We start from the raw sequence: 25,342 nt of genomic DNA, 5'->3' as shown, positions 1-25,342 counted from the left end.
AATAGGCATTCTATTCTCTAGCTTCTCGTATACATGGAGCTCAAAAAAGGAATTTTATAAAGTTTATTGCTGTTTTCTGTGAATATTTATAGAATAGCATAAAATGAAATAATTACCTAGAAGTGTAATAAATTCTATGTGGCATTTCTGGAAATGTATCACTAAACATCTAGAAATACTAATCCACTTGAAGAACCAAAATTAAGGTTGCCATGATAAAAATCAATTCAATGAACTGGTTTCAACCATGATGGAATAATGGATATCACACTTCCCCTTCCCCTGAAAACTATCATAAAATAACTTGCTTCGTATATTTTTATGTTTTCAGACATTGTATAATAGACAGTTCAGGGTTGTGATCCATGAAAGAAGAAAATAATACACTGCTAGTTTTCTGCTGGGTGGTATTTTTCAAATTGCAACATAGGGAAGTGAAACCGAAATGAGGTGTAGATACCTCATTGGATAGAGGGGGAAAACAGCCTGGAGTTCAGGACACTATAGTGAGTACACTTTGTGAGACAAGGTACTAGAGAGAAGAGAGCTGAAGAGAGGGAGCTCAAGAAACCTGTACTGGGATTCTTTGGATCTTTGTCTAAATACTGAGCTGTACATGTATAAAGAAGGACTCTATGAGTCCTGCTGGAGGAATTTCCAAGGGCTGTAAAGCTTAGTAGAGATTCCAGAGGTTATAGCACTGGAATACGTTGGGAGTTCTGACATGGAGAATGAAAAGACCTTGCTCAACACTTTAGGCATACAGCAAATATAAAAGAAATAGAAGAACTTTTAAATTTATGAAGGCCAAAGCTTTATGCTGGTAGCAAGTGGATAGATAAAAGCTAGAGAAATTAAAAGGGCTACGGTGGATTTATCAGACCATCTTAATTATTGCTTTTTGAATTTAAGTGAACCTTATGTCAAAACTGAAAAGGACAGAAGTCAAAGAAAAGGGGTGTTGTTAAAGGAAACTGAACTTTTATAAACATGCACAGTTTGACAAAATAAACAAAACAACACATTTCAGAGCTCTACATCAACAACTTTGTTAGCAAAAACAAAAACCCAGCCAACAAAGCTCTTGATAAAGAATCCTATCTCTATTGGTACAGTAAAACGGAGCATGTACTTTCTCGGCCTGCTCCTGTTTTCGGTCCACAAGACTCAGTGCTTATTAAGAGTCACCATTCTGGCTCACATTTCTCAAGTTTGTGATGATCTAATCCATTTGGCTAAAGAAAAATCTTACTCACCTTAATAATCTCCTTGGTTTCGGCTCAGCGCAAACACAATTGTGAATCTAAACCAGAGTGATACTAAGCCATCTAAGGTTTTCTTTGGCCAAATTTAATCAACTGACCCTATATTGCAAAATGTGCAATGTAAACATTAGAAATGATATAAATTCTTCTTAGGAGAGCCTAATTTACACTTTGGTATACTTGAGGCAGCATGGGATAGACAGGACAACAAGCAAAATCACTTTAATGGCAAGTTAACTAAAACCAGGCTGTTTTGTTCTGGGTTCTCTCTCATATGGTGATGGCAGAGTACTGTGCACTCTCAGCTAGTTTACCCGCACAATCGACAACCACAATAAGAGAGACAAAAACTCTGGAGTGCCTCCCATCATTCCTGATCTTGCAGGCCCCAAACAACTCTAATTTCTACCCAAGTTCATTCCATTAAGAGCTGCCTTTTGTCTACAATACAAACTCTTTCTAAACTTCGTTCCAGATCTTCCTCCAAGGGGAGCAACTTAAGCCATTTGTTGCTCCACCTCTGCTTTCTTTCTTCCTCTGTTTATTTCATTTGCATAAAACTTTTCTCATTTTAATATTAACAAATCTGGGAAGAATTTCATAACCGGGAAAAATGAACACAAGGACTAGTTTTATTCAGATTCTCTGCTCTTCCGGGAAAAATGAACACAAGGACTAGTTTTATTCAGATTCTCTGCTCTTCCTAGGCTTGATAATTTTAAAATAAGATAAGTCTTATATAAATGAAATAAATAGAAAGCAGAAGTCAATCAAGAAAAATCATTTTTCTTTTCTTTCCTTTTTCTTTTGTTAAGCATGATATCTGATTAGTTCAAGCATACATTTTTTAACTTACTCTCAAACAAAAAAATATGATATTAACAGACAATCATAGAAAGCAACACAAAGATGTATAAATCAAAGCCCACCAGCTTTGTGGTTTTATTTTTCTAAAAAAAAAAAAAAAATCCCATGCTGGGTAGGCATACTAGCTTTTATTCACGGATTTATAGAATAGAGGGATGAAGAGAAAGTCACAGATGTTATATGTTTGAAATTCTCAAACTTATCTGATGAAATCCGATAGAATTTTCATTACAAAATAGGCATGGATAAAAACCACAGTTATAAGAATACAAGATCAGCTTATGTATTAGGCAAGGAGTCATAATAACAAGCTGTATTTTTTTGTCTAATTGGTTTAAAATGTCAAGAATGGCAGCAAAAGGGTCAGTGCAGAGTCTTTCATCTTTATTCATAAGCCGAAGGCAGAGGAAACATTAATGAAACAGCAGATAGAGCAGATGGCACTCAATAGTCATAGGGGATTGACATATATAGGTAGAAAATGGAAATGTGAGTTAGGCTGAAAGTTATAAAAATCAGCAATTTAGGAAAAAGCAATTTAGAAAAATCTCAATTTAGTTAAGTAGTGGTATACAGGAAAGCAGAAACGGATGCTTAGAATGATATATCCAATGGAGACAGCTTGCGTTACCATCAGGAAGTAAAACTTAAAGCTGATGTTATTAATTATAGATACTAAAAGCATTCTATAGATACTAACATAACAGATGCACAACAGTTTCTGGATTGAATGGTTGTATGAGTGACTATGAGCACAAAAAACACACTCCTAAGGTTCCTTCCCAATCTGACATCACATGCAGCAGCACCGCAGAACCTGTTAGGCATTCTTGGTTTAGAAGCCCAGCTGAGCTCCTTCAATAGAGAACACAAAGTATGTCCCTACTAAAGTCAGAGTGGTGGCCCAAAGCCTCCAAAGGCAGACAGCATGACCTCCTATCCTCCTGCTCCCTACTTTCTCTGAGGTTTTTGGTATTATTTCATTTACACCTCCTCCTTGGCCCAGTAAGTATTTCAGGCAGCTATAAAACAATGCAGCATAAAGATGAGAGTAAAAGAAAGAAAGTATTAGGTAGGATGGACACATAAATTGAAAATTAAAAAATAAAAATAAGAACTATGAATGAATAAGTACACACACACAAATTCAAACATAAAGATGGACCCCAAATTTGGCTATCAGCTTTCCTAGATAAGGGAAACAGATCAGACAGGGGTTTGTGATGGCTTTGTCCTTATTCCTGGGAGGTAACCTCTAAACCCCTGGCATTTCTCGAGTGGCTAGTGTCCTTGTTATTCAGGGTGAGCCCTTTGACAGCCCCTGATAGCTAATGCTAATGAGATAACTCAGGATGGAGGCTGCCATGCCAGAAAGTCCAACCACGTGGTCAGTGAGTTAGGGCTTTGAGCCACATCAGTCTCACCTCAGAAAGAGCGGAAGAACTGGTAGCTGAATTCAGCTATATGGTCAATGATGCAATCAATCATTAAGCTGGACACCAAAGCTCAGGTCAGCTTTCCTAGTTGGCAGTACTCTGTATTGTCACATATTGATGTGCTAGGAGGGCAACAGATCCCTAGAGTCTATGGAAACTGTGTTTAGGACTTTGCTAGGCCTCTCCCTATGTATCTCTCCTGTTAATTCTGATATGTATCTATTTTTATAACAAAACTATAATCCTAAGTACAGTGGTTTCCTGAGTTCTGAGGCTGTGGGGTAGTGGGAACCCCCGAATTTGTAGCCAGCTGGTCACAAATGAAGGTGGCCTGAAGGTCTCCTCACTTCTGGCTGGTATTAAAGTAAGGACAGTCTTGTGTGGAGGACTGTGCTTTTGAAGTCTAGCTTAGCTCTGGGGAGCTAGAAGTCATTGACAATAGGTATATAATGTGATATAATGGACAATATAATTGGAATAGACTAAACAACATGGACTGTTCTCATAACGATCCTCAAAACAAGTTCACTCTCATGCCAAAGTACATTCCAAACTCAGTGAAGTGCAGATGGGTTGGGTGAGGGTTGCTGGGATACAGTACAGATGCCTGCCTCTTCCTGATTGGAGGCTGAAAGTTTAAGACTATCTAGAAAAACTATAGAACTCAAAAAGTTTTCCTGAATGTGGTTTTTATAAATATTGGCTGTTATAATTTGGACTTTGTCTTTCCAGTAAAACACCTGGAATGTTGCTTTTCTGGCTCTCACTTGGATGTAGAGCCACAGGTCTTAGGAGGTAATGAGGAAATACGTGGGCTGATATTCTCATAGAAATTGCATAATCCTAAACATGGACTGGATCTTGCAAGGCAAGTCATTTAATTATTTCTTAAAATGACTCAAGAGAATAGCCACAAACTAGACAAAAAAAATCCCCTAAAAAATAATTTTTAATCCTCACTCCATCCTTCTGACACTACTACTGGTCTCTAAAGTTGTATTTTGTTTACCATGGTCATAATTTTTAGCATGGATTAAATTTTAAGTAAGGTGTCACCAATTGTCTAGCCCTGATTGGATAAGTGGGTGGAGGATTGTCAGAATATTATCCAAATAACACCTGGCAATGAGGGACATAATTTGCTATCATCTCCTCCAAAGACAAAGGCAAAATATATACTAAGGTAACTAAATACTACAATTTATCGATACATTTATCACTAACAACTTGGTTAAAAGATCAAGATTGGGTACCAAATAAGAATAGGTTTTCGAATTTATGATAACTAGTTAGTTGAGTCAATTGTCTCCTGGAGCTATGTCTGTCATTCAATAGACAAATACACGTGTCTTTTTGAACTCTGTGAATGGAAAAGCGTCTACTTTAACCAAAAGTGGCACTTAATCACTAAGATATTAATTAAAATAAAACAGAGGGAGGAGGAGGAGTCCTGCTCTGCTACCCTGCTTAGGATAAAGAAAGCCAGAGGTGTGCCTGATTGGCTTAGTAGGTAGAGCATGCAATTCTTGATCTTGGGGTTGTGAGTCTGAGTTCCACGTTGGGTGTGGAAATTACTTAAAAATAAAATCTTAAAAAAGAAAGTCACAGAGAGTATCTTTACAATGAAAAAAAGCTGGAAAATCAAAAAAGAAAAGAAAAAGAAAATCATTCCTTACTTTGTGTGTTTTTTTTTTTAAAGATTTTTTATTTATTTATTCATGATAGTCACACACACAGAGAGAGAGAGAGAGAGAGGCAGAGACACAGGCAGAGGGAGAAGCAGGCTCCATGCAGGGAGCCCGACGCGGGATTCGATCCCGCGTCTCCAGGATTGCGCCCTGGGCCAAAGGCAGGCGCCAAACCACTGCGCCACCCAGGGATCCCTCATTCCTTACTTTGAATCTAAAAATCTATATACTTGCAACCATGGAATTGTACACTGTATTTATTTTTAATTAATTTATTATCTAAAATTTTTTTTAGATTTACTTACTATTTTAGACAGAGATAGAGAGAGAGAGGATATGCATGAGCATGGGAGAAAGGGGGTGAGGGGTAGAGGGAGTTAGAGGAGAGAATCTCAAGTAGACTCCCTGCTGAGCACTGAGCCCAAGGCAGGGCTCGATCCTTCGATGCTGAGATCATGACTTAAGACAAAATAAACAGTCTGACACATAAACTGACTGAGGTACCCAGGTGCCCCATTTAATTTTTTTTTTAAAGAATCTCTATACCCAATATGGAGCTCAAATTCATGACCCCTACCAACCACATGCTGTACTAACTGAGCCAGCCAGGCACCCCTGAATTGTACACTTTAAAAAGGTGAATTGTATTTACGTGAATTATATCTCAACAGAGCTGTTATTATTTTTAAAGGAAAAGAAGAAATCTGAAGTCACAAGGCAACCAGACAAACTGAATTCCAAAAAGCAATGAACCTCCCTCAGGAGAGACAGGGACACACAAATCATTTCCCCTTTTGACAGAACATGTGAGGAAAAGGCAAGTAGAAGAAAATAACTGAAGTTTCACAGAGTTTTTAAAGGTTAAGTCCCTGGGAACCCTGGTCACAAAACGGTTCAGCTCTTCTCCATGGGTTTCCTCCAAGTTCTCAGGAGGAAGATTGGGTGTAGGGGAAAGAAATATGAACGACAGCCTATCAACAGTGAGCAGGCATGATGCTTCCCGGGACCATTCTTTAGCATTTAGAGCAAAAGCCAGAAGCTGCTGGGGGAAGGCCCCAAGCCTTGCCTTACCAGAAAGCAGAGGTTTATTGCTGCCAGGGGAGAGGGCAGGAACGCTGAGAAATAAGTATCATTCCTGAGTTCTTTCTGACTGTACAACAGCGTTCAGTAGTAGGAGAGCTGGATATGAAGGCAGGCCCAGGAGACCCTAACCTGTAGTTTGTCCAGCAAGTTCTACAATGCATTCTTCTTAGATTCAAGCAAGTTATAGGGATGTATTTTGGAGTTAAGAGATTTAAATATTAAAAAAAATTAAAATTTATGGAAATGAAGGTTTGCCACAACTTGATGGGATGATAGCAGTGAGAGAAGGTAGACAAAGAGACCTGCAGCACCGTCCCTTGGTCATTCTATTCCCCTGTATGTCCCCAGATCAGCACATTTCACTTATATGATGGGTTACAAAAGGTCATCCCCTCAAAAAAAGGGATGATTTTTAACATGAGTATTTAGGAATTTTAGAGGAGTTAAAACTTTGCAGAAAAATCAAACCTGGAATGGTTGAGAATTTAGATCTTTGTAAGTTTTCAGCCATCAATATAAGTTCAGGGCAAAAAATGAAACAGGAGATCATCAACAAAATGGAGGTTTAAAAGAAAAGTAACAAATATTAAAAATTACATTTGTCAGACCAGAAAAAGGTCTGTATTGTTGTTATAAATGAGTCACAAAGTACTAGCTTTCTTTTGAAGTGACTTAGTTACAATACCAGAACCCAGACTGCATACCAAATGGCAAAGCCCCCTAATGCATATGGAACACTGATCAGCCTTTTCTCTTTAAGAGTGTGAACATTTGCAGCTTCTAAGTACAGCACTGGAGATTCTGGGCTGGCATTCCTTTGAGAAACTGACATCAAGGCATGGAGAATGGTGCCTCAGTTATCTCTGGTGATAAAAAAGAAACCATGGAAATCTGTTTGCTATCTACTTCCTGTTCTCCACATCCCTACTTCCCTCAAAGAAGTTAAATTAATTAAAATTAACATAGAGGTTTTATATTGTTTTTTGGTGAAAACAGGTGACTTGGGACACTCCAGTTGGCTAAAACAAATGCCATTTACTCAGCAAAAATTTCCCAAAGGTTAACTGAAGGTTTGGTATTATACTGGGCACTGTGATCTATGCCTTCTCTTTGGTCATAATCTGGAATTAAGAATAGGTTTAAATCCTTCCTACTCCGTGAGAAAAAAAGGTTCTTGGTAAATTAATCAGTCAATATTTAGTTTTGAGTGTCTATCTTGCAGCTCATAGCTAACGTGAATCCTTTACAGAAACCAATTCTTCCTAAGTCACTTCAGTCAGTTGAAAGACTCTGAATGTCTTTATCTTCCAAAAGAATTTCCAAAGCATTCATTTGTCTGTAGCTCCATTCTAGAGGCTTACCCTGGATATCAGCTTCTCCAAAAACTCTTCCCTCATTCTTCAGAAAAGCCAAGAGATTTTGGAGAATAGTGTTCCAAGTAGAGTCAATAGCAAGTGCAAATGTAAACAACAAGTAATGGTGGAAAGAATCTGGTGTGTCTAAGGAATGGAGATAGAGATGTGGCTATGTGGCTGGATATGGTGACCAGAGAGGGGGAGAGAAACAGGTAACAGAACCTTTGGGATCTTGGTTAGGGGTCTGGATTTTTATTCTAAATAAATTTGAAAGTATTGGAAAATTTGATATACTAGGGTTATATGAACTGAATGAGTGAACATTATATAAACTATTGAAATGGTGTTTAAATTGTTTCAGAATCAGGAAGGATAAAAAAAAAATAACACCATCCTCTCTGTTCTTTCTGCCATTTCTCATATCTTCTTATAGTAAGCATGGTATTTTCATTTTGATCTCAGAGTTATGGTGAAGGCTTATTTTTCTATCACATCCTTTAAGGTAAAAACTCAATATGAGGAAATTAAAGTACAAAAAGCTCAGTAAACTTCCACCAACTTCAGGAATGGAAAACAAGTTTGATTAACAAAGTAAAATGGAAATGAATTAATTTTGTCTAAAGATATTGATGTAGAGTTTCAACCATGTTCAGAACAGAATTTGCCTGCAACTTACTTAAATATTTTAGAAACCCTCTTGAGCAGGGGTCAAGTAAAAAGGTATGTATTCTCCCTAAAGGATTCCTTTTTAAGTGTCAAAAAATGCTAGGTAGCCCCAGGAAAAGACAAATATGTCAAATCTGATGACTTGAGCATTTTGAATTCACGTTAGTAAGGCACCCGTATTAATACATTCACTATACTTAAAAACACACCTCTTCATGTAGAGGCAGGAATAACTATATTAAAGCATTGATTATCAATGACATATACTGTTTCTTAAAATAAAACCTGCATTTTATGAGAGCTGATCACAAGTTAACTTTGACAATAATATCAAGGATCTTAATAAATAAATGAGAAAAGATATGTCAATGACTAAAGCAAGACAGTAAAACAAAAAAGCCAGAGAGAAATTTCTTAACTGGTTTATGATATACTCCCACAAATCCACGAGGTTTGATGTGACTAATATTCCACCTTCTTGAAAGACATCAGCACCTCCCACCCTTTCTGAAACAGCAATGATAACAGCAACAACCATCTGCTTGCTACACAGGATAGAAAGACAGTATTTTTCTTCCAGTTGGAGTTGTACTGCGGTGGCTCCTGAAGAGAAGGGAATTGACAGGAGAGACAGAACATCTAAAAGAATTAACTAGTAGAGAAAAAGATTACATAAAGGTAACCATTAACATGGAACAGACCATTACAATTAAAAAAAAAAAAAAGAAGTACAGAAGAAAAAAAATTGCAAGAGTTAAACACATGAAAATTAGAAAAGCCTAATTTCAAATTGTACTGAAGATATGAGGGAATCTAGCTGAGGCAAGAAGAGGAGGATTTTAAAAATAGAAAGGTGACTACAGGAGACTGCAAAATGTTCCCCTCTTCCACTATAAGGAGAGAGAGCTATGGCATGGCATGGCATGGATCAGTATAGTATAACCTTGCCTGTGGAAGCATTTTCTTAGATAAATTCAAGGTCAGATATACCCCTATATTTCTTTAAAGATAGGAAAAACTCTGAAAACACACTATCTTCAAGTTTTAAAAGAAAATGTAAGAAGCTTAGGCCCAAAGAAATAAGAATTTACTATTTACCACTGACTTAGGATAACAAAGTAGGAAATTAGATTTTCTTAAAAAAAAAATCTTAGCAACAGAAACAAAACACTATTATTTATTTACATACGCATCTAAGTCCCACTCATTCGTTTTTATTTATTGCAACAAATGTCAATTTAGAAAATGTCACTTTTGCTTATAGAAGTTAAGATCTAATTGAATAAAAGATCCTGGTACAATTGGAAAAAGAATGGCACATGGGGTTTGGGAAATAGTAGGAGTCTGTGTTGCTTCCCATCCTATTTTATACATTATATAACTGTGGCTTTGAACATTTCTCCCAACAACTTTGACTTTGTTTTTTCCATCTAAACAGAAATAATGATATTGCCTTACTGGCCTCATAGAGCCAATGTGTTTTAAAAAAAAATTTAATTCTGTTAAAGGTGTTCAAAGTGGTAAAGTTTAGGATTCAGTTTAGTATAGTTTCAGACTGAGTTTATATTTATTTCCTAAATGGAAACATTAATCTGAAGGCTAAAATCGCTCAGTGGTCATTTTAGCTAACTTGATCTCTGTTGATTGTTAATAATGCTACAGATCTATGGAGATATCACATTATGTTTGGGAAAGTTATTCTAGTTGCAATTAGAGGGTGTGCGCTACAAGGGTAGGAATTATGCCAGAAAGGTATAAATGCAAACTGACCTTTTACTTTGAAGACATCAATAGAAAATAACTTAATCCTTTTCTAAAAACTTCTAAGATCTATGAAGAAAAGTGGCATGAGGAAACAAAATCTTATTGGGAGATACAGAATTTCATTTTGTTGTGCTATTGTGGGAGGAGGTGGGATATATAAAGTAGCATTAACATCAAACATTTTTAGTTTTATTTTTAGAAAAGATTTTGTTTACTTGAGAACAGAGAAAGAAAGAGTGTGCATGAGCAGGGGGAAGGCTTGAGGGAGAGGGGCCAAGGGGCAGAGAGAAGCAAATTCTCTGCTGAGCAGGGAGCCTGATGTGATGCGGGTTTTGATGCCAGGACTGTGGGATCCTGACCTAAGCTGAAGGCAGACACTTAACAGACTGAACCGTCGAGGTGTACAAAATCAAACATCTTTAAATTAAAAAAAATTTTTTTTAAATTGTTATATTTGTAGTTGTCATGAATGACTGCTCAAGGTGACATAAGAATGATTACAAAAAAAAAAAAAAAGAGAGAGAGAGAGAGAGAGAAACTTCCATGCAGTTAAATGGATGTTTCCCCTTATCCCAATTTCATTAAAAGTTACATCTTGCTATTGAGAGCTTACACATGCATCATCTTCTTCTATAGGGCAATTGAAAAACTAGTGCTTCTTAATGCTAAAGTATAACCCAGTGATTAAAGATGTCTGTCTCACAATTTTGTATCTCTCCTAAAAATCAGGGAGATCTGACTATGCAGTTTTATAGAAATACCTCACCAATACCTGAGGATTAACTTTAAGTTAAACCTTGATGACCAAGGCTCAGAGAAGATACAAAGTAAACAGGACATTCCCAACCTTAACAGGCATCTATCACAGTAAGGAAGACAGATTTTTAAGCAACTAACTATAATTGAAAAGCCAAATAAAATAGTACATTAAGAGAGCTCAGAAGAGGTTATTAATTCTCATAGATGGCATCTGGGAAGCTTTTGTGGAAAATGTGGCATTTAAGCAATATCTTGGGGGGGGGTGTTTTATAGGTGGATTGGTGGGGCTAGCATTCCTGGTTGATGAAGCAGAGTCCAGTATGTACTTAATACACTCAAGTAAATGTGAGACAAGTAGTGTTTTCATTAGAGTGTGTTCTCTACAAGGGCCTGCAAGGGACTGTGGCCTATTTCATCCACTGCTAGACTAAAAGCATTTAAAACACTATCTGATGCAAGACAAATATTTATTCAATAAATGAGTAAGTTGGACACTGGGTAATTGAAAGATACATAACACTGGAAATGCAAGCTTAGCAATAAAATGATCTGTTATATATTTTAATATTAAAATGTTAAGTTATATTAACATATTAACATTAAAATCCTGGAGGCAATGTCAATTGACCGGAGAGGTGAGTCCATAGGTAAGGTAAGAAAAAGGCATCAGGATTACAAAGAAGGGTATGAAGTCAGGACTTAGAAGTGGAACTGACAGGAGTTAGAGATAATCCTAGAAATTTCCAAATTGAAAGACTAGGAGAATGGTGGTACCATTCATTACATAGGAACATAGGCAGATCACAAATTTCAGTAGAGAAAGGAATATGTCATAGGCACATTCAACTTAAAGTGTTGACTGGAAATCCATATGGAGAAGTGTAACCTAAGGGAAGTTAGAACTGGGGTTTAGAGGTGAGCCAGCATGAAAGTTGTAGATGAACTCCATCAATAGGTATTTATTCTGACCACCTACTCTGCACCAGCACCAATATCTGAGCTATCAGGACTGTAGTAGTAGTTATGGGAGTGCACAGCCTAGAGGAGGGAATGACCCTGAGAAACTTCTATATATTCACTGGAGAGAGAAGAGGGTAAAGGATATCCACTGGAGGATACTGAAGTAGAATGATGAGATCAAGAGAACACTTTATTTATTTTTAAAAAGACATTTTTCTTTCTTGAGAGTGTGAGTGGGGGAAGGGGCAGAGGGAAAGAGAGAGAATCCTATGCAGACGCCATGCTGAGTGTGGAGCCTGATGTGACACTTGATCTCACAACCCTGAGATCATGACCTGAGTCAAAATCGGGTTGGGTTCTTAACTGACTGAGTCACTCAGGCGTCCAAGGGAACATTTTTAAAGAAGAAAGTTAAAGAAAGGAAGGTATACAAGCTATTAAACTCTCAAGAATCTTTCCTAATTTTGTAGTTCCCTTCTGAGTACAAATAAAAAAATTCAAAGAAGTGTTAAATAGGAATCAAGCTTTTCAAAAAGAAAACTGGGAACACACACAAATCTCAGAAATGTCACAAGGAATCAGTGAGGTCTAGAAGAAAATGGAAAAAGAAATATGGTTTTAGCCTTAAGTCTGCTTTGGTAACCTCAAGTGAATGATTTAAACTCTACATACGTTCAGCTAGTCACATAAGAATTAAAAATAAAAATGGAGTTAGGGGAAAAATACCAACAAGAACTTAGTGATATATTGAATACTACTGAAGAACATTTAAATATAAGACAAAATTCCTGCCCTCAAAGAAATGACAGTCAATTTGAACTCAAAGCATATAAAGGCATTTAAAATAAATGCTTTATTGAGAATTCCAAACAAGAGTAAATATCAAAGAATATAATCCATATGCAAGTTACCATTAATGCAAATCAGTAGAGCAAATGTCACACTAGTACTCCAGTTTGAGGGTGCTTCCCTCATGGACTTGAGTTGAGATCCTATTGACATTAAACTGAGTTCAATTAAATATAGATTACATTATATATCTAGTACCATAAAGCAACTTAATTGGTTTATTTATTTTTTAAAAGGTTTCCTTTAATTTTAATCAATTAAATTTTTAAAATTTAAATTCAATTTGCCAACATATAGTATAATACCCAATGCTCATCCCATCAAGAGCCCTCCTTAGTGCCCGTCACCCAGTTACTCCATCTCGCCGCAACTTAATTGGTTTAAATTACATTTTCCAGAAGCTAGATTTAAACTCTGATGAATGAAGAGAAACCGTTTGATAAAATACAACCAATAACAAACAAAGAAAAAACTACCAAGCTGTGGCAGAATGAGTGACTTAACCCTCTGCGTGTATGATTCTTGGAAGGAGTTCTTAGAAGGCAAATAAGGACCAAGGGCATAAAATCTCTTCAAGAGTTCCAATACACGACAACCTACACAAAGCACCTTTCAGGAATGGCATAGCAATTCATATTCTTAAAAGGGGCTGAAAAAGTTCTTGTCCTTAATGGAAGAAAAAAGGTGTATTACTACTTTTGCTCAAAGTTGTTCCATTTGATCATAGGGACTTCTTTTCGGAAATGCCTGTTCCTGATATGTAGAGCTCATTATACATAAAAGAGAGCTACTCTGTCATCGTCCCAAACTTCCAAAGGAAGATCACCCACACTATCTTCATGCCTCCATAACTATAGAGCATAAAATTGTGAAGAAATGGCTAACTGTAAATTCAACCCAGCTTTCTGCTACTTGGCAAATCTTTTCTTAATGATTCTCTAGCCATGATTCCCAGAGGTAGCCTATTGTAAATCTCCTCTGCTTTCCCTTAACTCCAATCCTAGCCTGAATCCCTTCCCTACTTACACAGACCTGTCAGACTATGAGCATCCATGACAGAGCTGTTCCCAGAGTCTAGAATAAGAGGAAGGTGTATGGGAAGCAGAATAAATTACTACTAGACTGGCATGGCGCTCCTTAAAAAGGCACACATCAAGCACATTTGGTTTAAGGTCCCATCTCTGCTTCTTGTTCACTATGTGGTCCTGGGAAAATTAGTCTTTCTATGACACAGTTCCCTCATGAATAGAACAGCGTTTAATAGCTACTGCATGTGGTTGACATAATGCAAGGACCTAAGGCAAGGCATGGCATATGGCTGGCACTTAGTAACTGTCAGCTTCTTTCCATATCTCCATGTTGGTCTGCTCTTGCCAGTTTGTCAGTTTTTTTTTTTTTTTTTTCATTTTAAAGATTTCATTTATTCATGAGAGACACAGAGAGAGAGAGAGAGAGGCAGAGACATAGGCAGAAGGAGAGGGAGGCTCCATGCAGGGAGGCCGGTGTGGGACTCGAACCTGGGACTCCAGGATCATGACCTGAGCCAAAGGCAGATGCTCAACTGCTGAGCCACCCAGGCGTCCCGAGTTTGTCAGCTTTAAGTGGATTTTTACATAGCTGAACTTATCTTTTCTTCTCTTCACTCCCATAGACAATGATGAGACATCGATGGGTCTTCACTACCAAGTCAATATTCTTGGCACTGAGGGATTTCTACAACTCAGCTCCATCTCATATCATTAAATCCATCTCATACTCCTCCTCCACAAATCTTTCTATCTTAGCCAGATTGGATTTAATCAACTTTCCTGACATCTTGAATACTTACTTAGGTCCACATGCATTTTTCCTCCCATTTCCACAACTCTCCAATTGCCCAAACCCATTTCATAGTTTAAGACCTAGTATTATTATTGTTATTTGTCTGCAATATTTATTGAGTGCTTTCTATGTGGCAGATACTGTTCTAAGTATATTATATGCAGTATCTACTTAATCTTCACAAGCCCTACAAGATATTCTATCATTGCCAGTACTGAGATAAGAACATATTTGCCTTTTTTCTCTAGACTTTATGCTCTTTTATGACATGAACCATGCCTTGCATTTTTTTCCTTTGTATGATTATCTAGTTAAGCAGGAATTCAACAAATATATATGTATATATGAACTGACTGTAATTTCACACTTTGTTTAGCTGCCCTAACACTATCACTTAGTCAGACTATAAAGTTGGTAAGAAGGTGTGATGTGATTTAATAAGAAACACATATTTGGTCTTTGTGCTTGTACATAGCTCCTAAAGTCCTAAGTGTCCAGAGCTATAGAAAAGTATTTTTTTGAATGTTACTGAGTTGACTTTTGGAAAGCACACAAGTAACCGAAGGATGAGGGATGGTTGCCAGTGGAACCAACCATGTGATGAGAGGGTAAGCATTTTCAGCAGTCCTCCTTCCTGTCTAGGAGGAGAGAGAGGATGGAGATTGAGTTCAATCATCAAAGGCCAATGAATTAATCAGTCATATGTAAGTAATGAAGCCTCCACAAAAAACCCACTAAGACAAGGTTTGGAGAGCTTCCAGGCTGATGAATCAGAAAGGGTCCATGTGCTGTCTTACTGGGCCCCAAACTCTGTAGGGACAGAAGCTCCTTTGCTTGAGATCTCATCCCATGCATGTATCTCTTCATCTGGCTATTTACACATATTCTTGGATATCCTTTGTAAATAAACTGGTAATGTAGACAGTAAACTGGTTTCCTAGAGGAATTTGCTTGGCAAATTAATCAAACCTAAGGTCAGGGCGAGGGGATCATGGAAACCTCTGATTTATTGTCAGTGGGTCAGAAGCAGAGGTAACAACCTGGACTTGAAATTGTCATTTAAAGTGGTGGACGGTTTTGTGGGACTGAGCCCTCAATCTGTGGAATCTGATAATATCTCTGGGCAGATAGCATTAGAATTGAGTTGAATTGTAGGACACCCAGCTGGTGCTGGAGAATTGCTTAGTGGCTTGAGGGGAAAAACATGTTGAAACTGGTGTCAGAATCTTAAAAGGTCACCTAAATTTTATACATCTATTATTTCTAGGAACTGAATCTATCTGCAGATACATAGTAGATTTTGTGTACAGAGCACTAGCAATGGCTGAAACAGTAGTTTGATATAAAGAAATCCTTGGAGGTACCAGGAATAGTTCAGTTTGATCATTCTTGATTAAGCCACTGTAACTGAGAAAAAACTCAAAGCAATAAAAAATTATGAGTAAGTACAAGTAAACAAATTCATCCTTGTTTGCAGATTTCTTAAGACATTACAATAGGGAAAGAAGAAAGACTTAAGAAGTCCTGTTTACTTACTGGGTTTGTTGCCACAGTAAAAGCATACTTTTTTTGACATATAAATCAAAATCCAACCATATCGTTTCTTCCTATATGAGAAATAATCATATGGGATGTTTACAGAATATAATGTGCTTCAGGAGACTTTTTCTTAAATCCTGTGACTATGATAGAATTTATTTTCTTAGATGTCTTGAGGATTTAGCAGAAACACTGAAATCACAGCTCTCTGTCATAACACTAGCCAAATCCAAAGACACAAGGAACACTTACAGGTAATCACCAAAGGAGGAACAAGTTATTTTCAAGTAATTGTTGAGGCTAAATCACAAATAATGGAAAACTGCACACTTTAAAAAAAATGAACCAATTTCTGTTCAACTTAGGAAAATAAAAATTTTCACACTTGTATATGTTGTTACCTTTTTTAAAGACCAAAAATGCTGAGATTTTCAAATTAGCTTGCTATGGTTGAAGTTGAAAGTGAGAAAGGCTACTATGATCAAACCATATGCTTAATTCATAAAGGGGAATAAAAGAAGTGCTAGTGCATAGCACATTCCAGTGAAGAGGAGAAAAAAAAAAAGTTAATTAATTCAACTCAATTTTAGCTGAGGGCATTTTTCCACGACTGCTGAACCCTAGCATGTGCCAGGCAGCTAAAATTACACTAAATGTGTAAGCTCTGTTGTTATTTTAGAGATAATCCAGGAAGCAAAACAAAGCCAAAAATTCTCACTGCATTTTTAACATGAAACGCTTTAATCTTCAATCAAGTGTATACTTTCCTTCTGTTTTAAGATTTTTATGTATTATCTCTTTTGTGTATGTTTGAAAGTTTACAGATTAAAAAGTGAAAACAAACAAAAAAGAATAACAAAAATGATTTTGCATATATTTCCAACATTGTTTATCATCTAAAACCATTCTTACCAGTCTCTGTTTCTGAAGTTCTTCTCTAAGTAGTCTATCTTCTGGTAAAACATCACATAACAAAAAGTAATTGTCTTGTTCTTCTGTTGAGAGATTAGGAAAATAAAGGAGAAATGATATTTATCATTTTTTTACAGAAGAATTTTTCCTTTAAAAAACATACATATATGTATGTCCATTAGGATGTCTCTTCTGGTATACAGTACTGTTTTAGCTTTATTGAAGTTAGGCAACATAAACAGGGCAATTTAATTTTAGCTATCATGAAAGTGAGAGAATTCTAATTTAAGAAAGTACGATTATTCCTTTGTATTTTTGGATTGTAGGGAAAAGATGGTAGCTAAGATGTATACTTACCAAGGGGAGCTGTGGAATTGATTCTTATCACACTACAAAAGTCTGTAATGGGCTGTTCAGTGAACCTTTTCCTCCAATATAAAATGTACCTTGGAATAATCAAACAGAAAGGATGGTAAGAAGACAATATACTCCTTATTGTAGAGTGACAGGGTTTTATAAAACCATTTAATTATCCCAAAACAACATATCAAATGTTGATTGATAACTGCTAGAAAATTTACAAATGGAAAGGCAGTAGCGCATTTAGAAATATGAAATAAATATTTAATGAAATGAAATTACTCTGTAAAGGCATGGACATGATTAAACTTTACTATCCCCAAATTCAATAAATAGACATATGGGAAAGTTAAAATGAATTATTTTTATGTGATAATGAAGGTTTTAGAAATCACATCTAAGTTTATGTGAATTTAAAATGCAACAATGATTAAATAGGCTTTATCACACATTTCCAAGAAATTGAAAGTTGGGTGGTTATCTTATACATAAAAAGAACTGAAGGCAAAAAAAAATAATGCAATGAGAGGTTAGCCTAAATTAAATACCTATAAGACAAGATAGAAAAATTTTGCATGTGCACATTGTATCTGAAACAAGGCAGATTTTTGGAAAAATGGCCAAGCTTACAATTCTTGTACCTAATAAGCAGAGTTAGAAGAAGCATCCTGGGTAAATTTTTTTTTTTATTTATGATAGGCACACAGTGAGAGAGAGAGAGGCAGAGACACAGGCAGAGGGAGAAGCAGGCTCCATGCACCGGGAGCCCGACGTGGGACTCGATCCCGGATCTCCAGGATCGCGCCCTGGGCCAAAGGCAGGCGCTAAACCGCTGCGCCACCCAGGGATCCCCCATCCTGGGTAAATTTTAAAGCAAAGCGTAACACCCAGACCTGCACTGTCTGAGGAAAGAAGGAGCAAGATGAAACGGTTTAACAACCTGTTCATCTTCCCATTTATCTAACGCGATTTACATTGGCAACTGCATCTCATTTATCAAATGGTACCAAGAAGAGAAGGTAGCCTCTTTCATGGGGAGAAGGAACATGGAAAGGCTGACTCCATAGCTGACAGTTTATCAAGCTATATGGTTGATAAAAAACAACCAAAACACTTACAACAGAAAAAGAAAAATCCCTGAAAGGGATGGAACCTACTGAAATAGATTTAGTAATAGATTGTAAAAATTTGGACATTTTAAATGGTTTGATATAGCAACTAGCAATGTTCTGTACATAGTAGGTTAACAAGAAATGGTTTTAAGAGATAGAAGAGCATTTAAAGATTTCTGTAAGCTTCTCTAAGTAGCCCTCAACTCGCACTATTTTGTCTCCTTTTTATTTTTCTTCCCCTTTGTCTGAACATTAATGTCCCAACCCCATGGTGCTCTACAGAAAGGGCATTCATGTATTTGAAAAAAGAATTATGTGCTGGGAGAGGTTTGAGAGAAAGAGAACTGTGACAGTTAAAAAATATAAATATGACAACACCGAATATAGAACATATAAGGAAAAGAAGTAAAGGAATAATGAATGAAAATAAAATCATGTTTTAGTTCTTTCTTCTCATGTACAACCACACTGTTGACCTGGATGATTATGTGAGGGGAGAACTCTTTCCTTATAGGACAGTGCTAGACCTTATCTTAAGAGATCTGAAAATGATGATCTGAGGCTGCATCCAGCTTAGCCTCAAACCATAAATATTGACACTATGGCTAGCTTGTTGGCTTCCATATTGGAAGTGTCAGATACAGGAGGCAAGTGCATGTCAGATCCATTAATGTGCACAAAAAGAAGAAAAGTATCTATAAAGGGCAGAAATATTATTCTTTGGTCACCTAGGGCAGTGACAGCACCATCCAGTTATCAGTATCTTACAGAGCAACTCTTATTCTCCATTTCCATTCTCCATTACTTATTCCCAGACCAGGGGAGAGAGAAAAAGGGAGAAATAAAAGGCAAGAGAAGACTTAAGAAAACAAAAATGACATTTCCAGCCACTTTTCTTATTCTCCCTTCAGTATATTTTCTACGGCAAAGTGGTGCAAGGGATGAAGGAACACAGGAGAACCTCTATTAGAGATGTCAGGAATAGAAATTGGATTGTTCTTCCAAACTGTACTACACAACCATCTATTTTCATGACTAATCAAATTCATACAGCAAAACTGGGTGCTGAGATAACAGACTTAAACAAAAACCAGGACAGTCAAGTTTGACAGGGAGTTTCATCATGGCTATTCCTACAATATACAATGGAGAGGTTCCTCACTCCTGATTACCACTCTACTGAAGACCATGTGGGGGCTATTCAATGTTAAGGGACCATTTTTTTCATGTTTTCTTACTTCTCTGGCTTATTTGAAGCTACAACTGTAGTCACTCAATATTTAAAGGTAGCCAAGAAATGACATGCAGTATGAATTCTTTATTTGGAGGATAGTTATCAAGGCATCTCGTACTTTGCTAAAAAGCCGTAAGAGTAGTTATTAGGTCATCAGCAAACACTTTTTTCTTTTGAAAGAATTTTAATGTTTCACGGAATTGTCTCCCAAAAAAATCCTTCTAGTAATCTTGCCTGTTCAGCCCCTCACTGTAATTGGTGTCCTTACTGACAGAGGTATAAAGATTTGAGATATGGCTGTTAATTAAGTAGCACTGAATGAGTGGAATTTAATATAGAAAGGGGCAAGAATTAAGGAGTTAGCATTTATCTTCTGGAAAAAATTTATTTACTGAATAAAGCTAGAAATGGTTCAGTATAAATAACTATGTTAAATGGCTCGAAGGAAAGATTTTTATTTTTGTTTTATTCTGTCTGAGAAAGTTTTACTACTGTTAGCTTTTTTCCAATAACGAAAATGTTAAATATATTTATATGAAAATTTACAGCACAATTTTTCCAGTAAAGCACAAAGTAAGTCTATCTCATCTATTATTTATCATCTTTATTACTTACTGTACTCAGAAGAAACAATTCCTCTCTGAGAAGTTATATATGTATACATACATACATCTATCTGTCTATCCACATATCCATGTAAATATCTATCTATCTATCTATCTATCTATCTATCATCTATCTATCCACATATCCATGTAAATATATACACATACACCCACTCCCACAATTTTTCTGAAGAAAAAGTCATAAAACGTTGAGAAGATTTCAACTTAATTCTCACAGTCAATGTTTGCATTGTTTGAGAGAGGAATTTTTAGTTTCCCTAAATAGTAGACAGATACTATCTAAAGGAGACTGGATATATCAAAAAGCATTTAAAAGCAAGAGTTTATTCACATACATTCTTGGTCAATTTGAATGAACCACCAGAGTAAAGCTTATTGGGAGGACAGTTGACAAGGAAAATTTAGGTTTCCAAATTTAAAGTACATGTTAACCACACACTTTATTTAGAAAGCACTTATATATATCAGCTATGTTCTTTCTCTTTTAAATTAAAGCACCCATTTTATTGCATAACTACATTTAGAGGGTGATCGATTCCCCTCAATTAATTATTGACTCCTAAGTCTGAGACCTAGTAAATAATTTGATTTTCTTGCCCACATGCAGATGGGATTAATATCAATCATACAAAAGACAGATTTGTAAAAATATAGCTACTTAGCTATCATACATAAGAACAAAGGGAAAATACAAACTCTAGATACTTCTCACAGATTTTAGGAGAAAGAAAATCTCAATGTTACTCAATTATCACTGGTAGACCATATTTTTCTCCAATTCCCGAGGGAGAATTTGCATTTACATGACAAAGCAGAATAAAAGAAAATAAAGAAGATATTTACATCAAAGAAAAGCTGAGTGATACAACTTATAAAAGAATATCTCATTTGATAGTCCTGTCAATGGTTACTTGATAAGAATTTGAAGATCTCTAGCCTAAAAAGTATCTAAAACAAAACCAAAAGACCTGACTACATATAACTAGAAATCCTACATGAGGAAGCTCCCAGAATACTTCCCAAACACACACATCCACACACATCCATACACACACACACACACACACACACAGAGGCATAAATACTTTAACTGAAAATAAAGACCAAGGAATGAGAATGAGAAATATTAAGTGCTTCCTCTGCAATTATGTAATAATTAGTTTATTCTACCAGCTGGTGGCATATATCACTCATATAACTGTCCTTTACTGTTGTGTTCTATCTCTGCTTAATCAGGCGACACCAAAATCTACTAAAAAATCGCAATGCTGAGTGGATTTAAGGGGTCATAATAATACAGAAAGCACCAGAGACATTCTGTATCAGTGCTAGGCAGTTGAGAGGAACATGAAGAGTTAGAGAATAGCTAATATTACTCCTGTAGGCATTCTGGCTATTACAACTTAAAAAAGAAAACCCTCATTCTTGAAGTTTAGAGTATTTAGGATCCTAAATTAAATTTTCTCCAAAGTTATAGTTTACAAATGGTAACTAGGTTTCCAGACCAGCATAAATACCTCTACAGAAAACTCAGTTATAGAAAACTATGATTTCAAATATATCTTTTGTAATCAAAATATAATAAAATTTTTGTCTACCATCTGGTGGATTTAAAAGATGTCTCAGAAAAAATAAAAATAAAAATAAAAATAAAAATAAGAATAAAAGATGTTCCAGGCACTGGCCGGTGCTACACATATCCTGTTTTATATAATATCCAACAATCTTACTTGAGTTGCTGTTATCCTCTTTTACTGATGAGGAAACTGATGCTTAAAGTGGTTTAAGTAATTTGTTACAAGTCACATGGTCAGGAAGTCACCAAGTCTGCATTCAACCCTATGCCTGGTTTCACAGTCCGCTTTTAGTAAAATAGCTTGTTGCTCTACAAGACCCATCATAAAAAAGCTGTTGCGTGCTAGGAATGATGTGGTCTGGCAGACACAGAGTTTAGATGCAGAGATACCATAACATCTGGGCTACTGCAATATTTTGTAGGGAAATCAGGGCAGAATATTGCAAAATGGGTCCTGGCCAGATACACCAAAACGCGAGCTTTCGGTAACTATACAAAGCCAGATAATTACCATGCTATTGTGGGTATGGAAAATGCTTCCAAGTGTCAACTAACAACAACATGAACATAACTACTTCACTCCATCTGCTTATGAAAAGGCATTTCTTTGTTGGCTAATTGAATTTAAATTAAAAAAAGGGAAGAAGATATTACACTGGAAAAAAGAAGCATTTCTGTTGAACAATCAGTTCCAGCAATTAGAAATTGGAAAAAAATAAATAATTGCTTATATTACAACTGGTAATAAGGATTGGTGTGGATATTCTAAGTCAGGTGCTCATAAACTGGAGTTTAGCTCACTCTGAGTCCTGGCTATGTAGGTGAAGTTCCTACATTTCACACATGCCCACTGTTGGCAGTTCTGCAACCACTCGCCTCTATCTATCTGTTCTTCATCCTCCTCATCTTCTTCCTCTTGGTACCTCATACACTGACCTCAACAACTGTCTACTCTTATACCCCTTTGGTTTTTGAATGACTTTTTCCCCCCTGATTCTCAATCTCATCACAGCACTTAAACTGAGAATTCTTTGGACAATACCCTTCTGGCTTCAACTAAAGATCTCCATTCCCAACAATGCTTGAAAAAGAATATGAGTTTTCCTATTTGCATAGGAATAATTTTATTTATAAACAAATATAAGTTATGCCTTTCCTTTATGGAATATTGGATTTAATTCATTTATGGTAAAAAACAAAATTTACCTTTGGAAATCAGCAACCAACTTGACATCAGCTATGACCATCTTATGTTCAATAATCATGTGCTTCAGAAGTTTGTCTTGTTCATCCATAGGAAAATGTTCTTCACAGAAAATACAAGGCACAGATGGAGAACCTTCTAAAGCGGTGGTGCCACCTGGACTTTCTGGCAGGGAAAGCGGCTCCAGGATACAATCCTTACTGTCTGGGAGAGAGAAAAAGCAAAAGCAAAAGCGGGGAGGGAAAAAAAAAAAGCAAAAGGAAAAGCTGAAATCAACTCTTTAGGATCATTTCTCATCTCCTGCATTAAAAGGATTCTAATGATATTTACTTATTTCCAAAATGAAAAATACACAGTGTCAGAGAGCAGGATACTTTATTATCATTTTAAATAGATTCTGCAACCTAGAGGCAGGGAGTGTTGCAAAGCTGCTCAAACTCCCCATTTGCCGGCTTGAATGGGGGAAACCCATTTGTCAGAGCAGCTGTTCAAGCATTCTTGGACATTGGCCAATGGCAGCAATTCCGGGGGTACTTGTAGGGGGATGGCTGCAACATGCTGGGTTAAGGTTCTAAGGCCTGATTGTGACCTATGGTTGGTAGTCATCACACTATGGGAAGTAAATGGTATATACTGAGGCTCCAGATGATACCACGCCAGTGTTTAAGCTGCTTCCTGTTGCACCTGCAAACTCTTTTCCTGCTTCTGATTATTTGTCATGTGCAAGGAAGATAGCTCTCACACTGGGTTGACACAGCATGTGCTGGGTGGCCCAGGTGGCAGTTTTTAATGTTGATTTATGTCTACCATTTGCTTGTTACACAATTATATACCATAATTCAAGTCCTTGTGAAAAAGAGATGAATGTTCGATTACTAAACATACATGGTAAACATTTTTCCTGCCTAAACTTTCATTTTCCTAACATCACCTATGGTATCTATAAGAGTTGAGCTGTATAAGGTCTATAGGTCTGAATCCAGGTTTCAAACCATACCCAGTTGTGTCAGGAGCCCTCTTTAGTCTTTCAGGGGAGAAGGCTAGACCTGTCACCTTATGCAGTCTACTGAGTAGTTAGTAACTAGGCAACTATGGTAAGACATGTAGTATCTGAGGAAGGGTAGGGAATCTTCTTCATAAAGAAAGACAGCTATTCTGGGGTGTCTGGGTGGTGCAGTAGGTTAAGTGTTCACCTTTCGGTGTCAGCACAGGTCCAGATCTCTGGGTCATGATCTCAAGGTCGTAAGGTCAAGTCCCAAGTCTCAATCTGGGCTCAGTGTGGAGTCAGCTTAAGACTATCTCTCCCTATACCTCCAGCCCCTCCCCTCCATTGTCTCTTTTTCATTCTCTAAAATAAAATAAATAAATCTTAAAAAAAAAAAAAAAGACAGGTATTCCACAGAAAAGTCTTTGGAATTAGCTTCCTACTAACTTTATTTCTTGTTTTAATCTTACCTTACCTCATTTCTAAAGACCTTCTTAATTGCCTAGTTCATGCAATCAGTCACTGGGGTGCTGCTGACCATGGCCTCAACACTGGATAAGCATTCATTCACTCCACAAAAACCAGCTGAGTAGCTACTGAGTGCTAGTCTTTTCTGCTTAATGTTGCATAACAGGGTCCTTATTATCAAGGCTAAGGTGCCTGCAACCTGCTTGACAGCACAAATAAATTGAAAGGATAAAGAGAGATAGAAAGTATAGGGTTTGTGGGAACATGGGGACAGGAGAGTCATGTAACTGAGCTGGAGTGAGAAAGTGTCCCAAAGGACATGTCCTCTAGTACATCGCTCATAATACTCTGCTCATATTAAAGTATGCTGAATTAAACTTTTATCTTAGTTCCATAAAATAAATTTATTTATTTATTTATTTATTTATTTATTTATTTATTTATTTATTTTTTAAAGATTTATTTATTTATTCATTCAGAGAGAGCGAAGAGAGAGGCAGAGACAGGCAGAGGGAGAAGCAGGCTCCATGTAGGGAGCCTGATGTGGGACTCGATCCTGGGTCTCTAGGATCACACCCGGGGCTGCAGGCAGCGCTAAACCGCTGCGCCACCGGGGCTGCCCCATAAAATTATTTAATACCAGAAAAGGTGAGATAGATTATATATGACAAGGGAGAGAATATTTAAAATACACAAGCACTTCTAGAAGCACTATTAACAAAAGTGATGTGTTATCAACTTTTACATTCATTAAATTATACAATGGAACCAAGGAATTCTATAGTTTTTCACTTGTAGGTTAAATTCTGTGGG

General features: G+C 36.7%; 1 protein-coding gene across 2 annotated transcripts in view; it reads right to left on the bottom strand.

The window, feature by feature from the left end:
- Nucleotides 1–25,342, bottom strand: part of ZNF277 (zinc finger protein 277) — a 108,889-nt gene that overhangs the window by 26,411 nt on the left and 57,136 nt on the right. Inside the window, exons 2-4 of one of the 2 annotated variants that reach the window (XM_038557378.1) lie at nucleotides 23,079–23,280; nucleotides 17,322–17,410; nucleotides 16,965–17,047 (exon numbers count right to left, since the gene is read on the bottom strand). In XM_038557378.1, coding sequence (XP_038413306.1) covers nucleotides 16,965–17,047; nucleotides 17,322–17,410; nucleotides 23,079–23,280 — 374 coding nt within the window. The remainder of the gene's footprint in view (nucleotides 1–16,964; nucleotides 17,048–17,321; nucleotides 17,411–23,078; nucleotides 23,281–25,342) is intronic. The other variant, XM_038557379.1, reaches the window with a different exon arrangement.

This window comes from Canis lupus, chromosome 14, assembly GCF_011100685.1.
Source record: "Canis lupus familiaris isolate Mischka breed German Shepherd chromosome 14, alternate assembly UU_Cfam_GSD_1.0, whole genome shotgun sequence".
NCBI classification, from domain to species: domain Eukaryota; kingdom Metazoa; phylum Chordata; class Mammalia; order Carnivora; family Canidae; genus Canis; species Canis lupus.
This window is presented reverse-complemented; position numbering and strand designations above follow the sequence as displayed.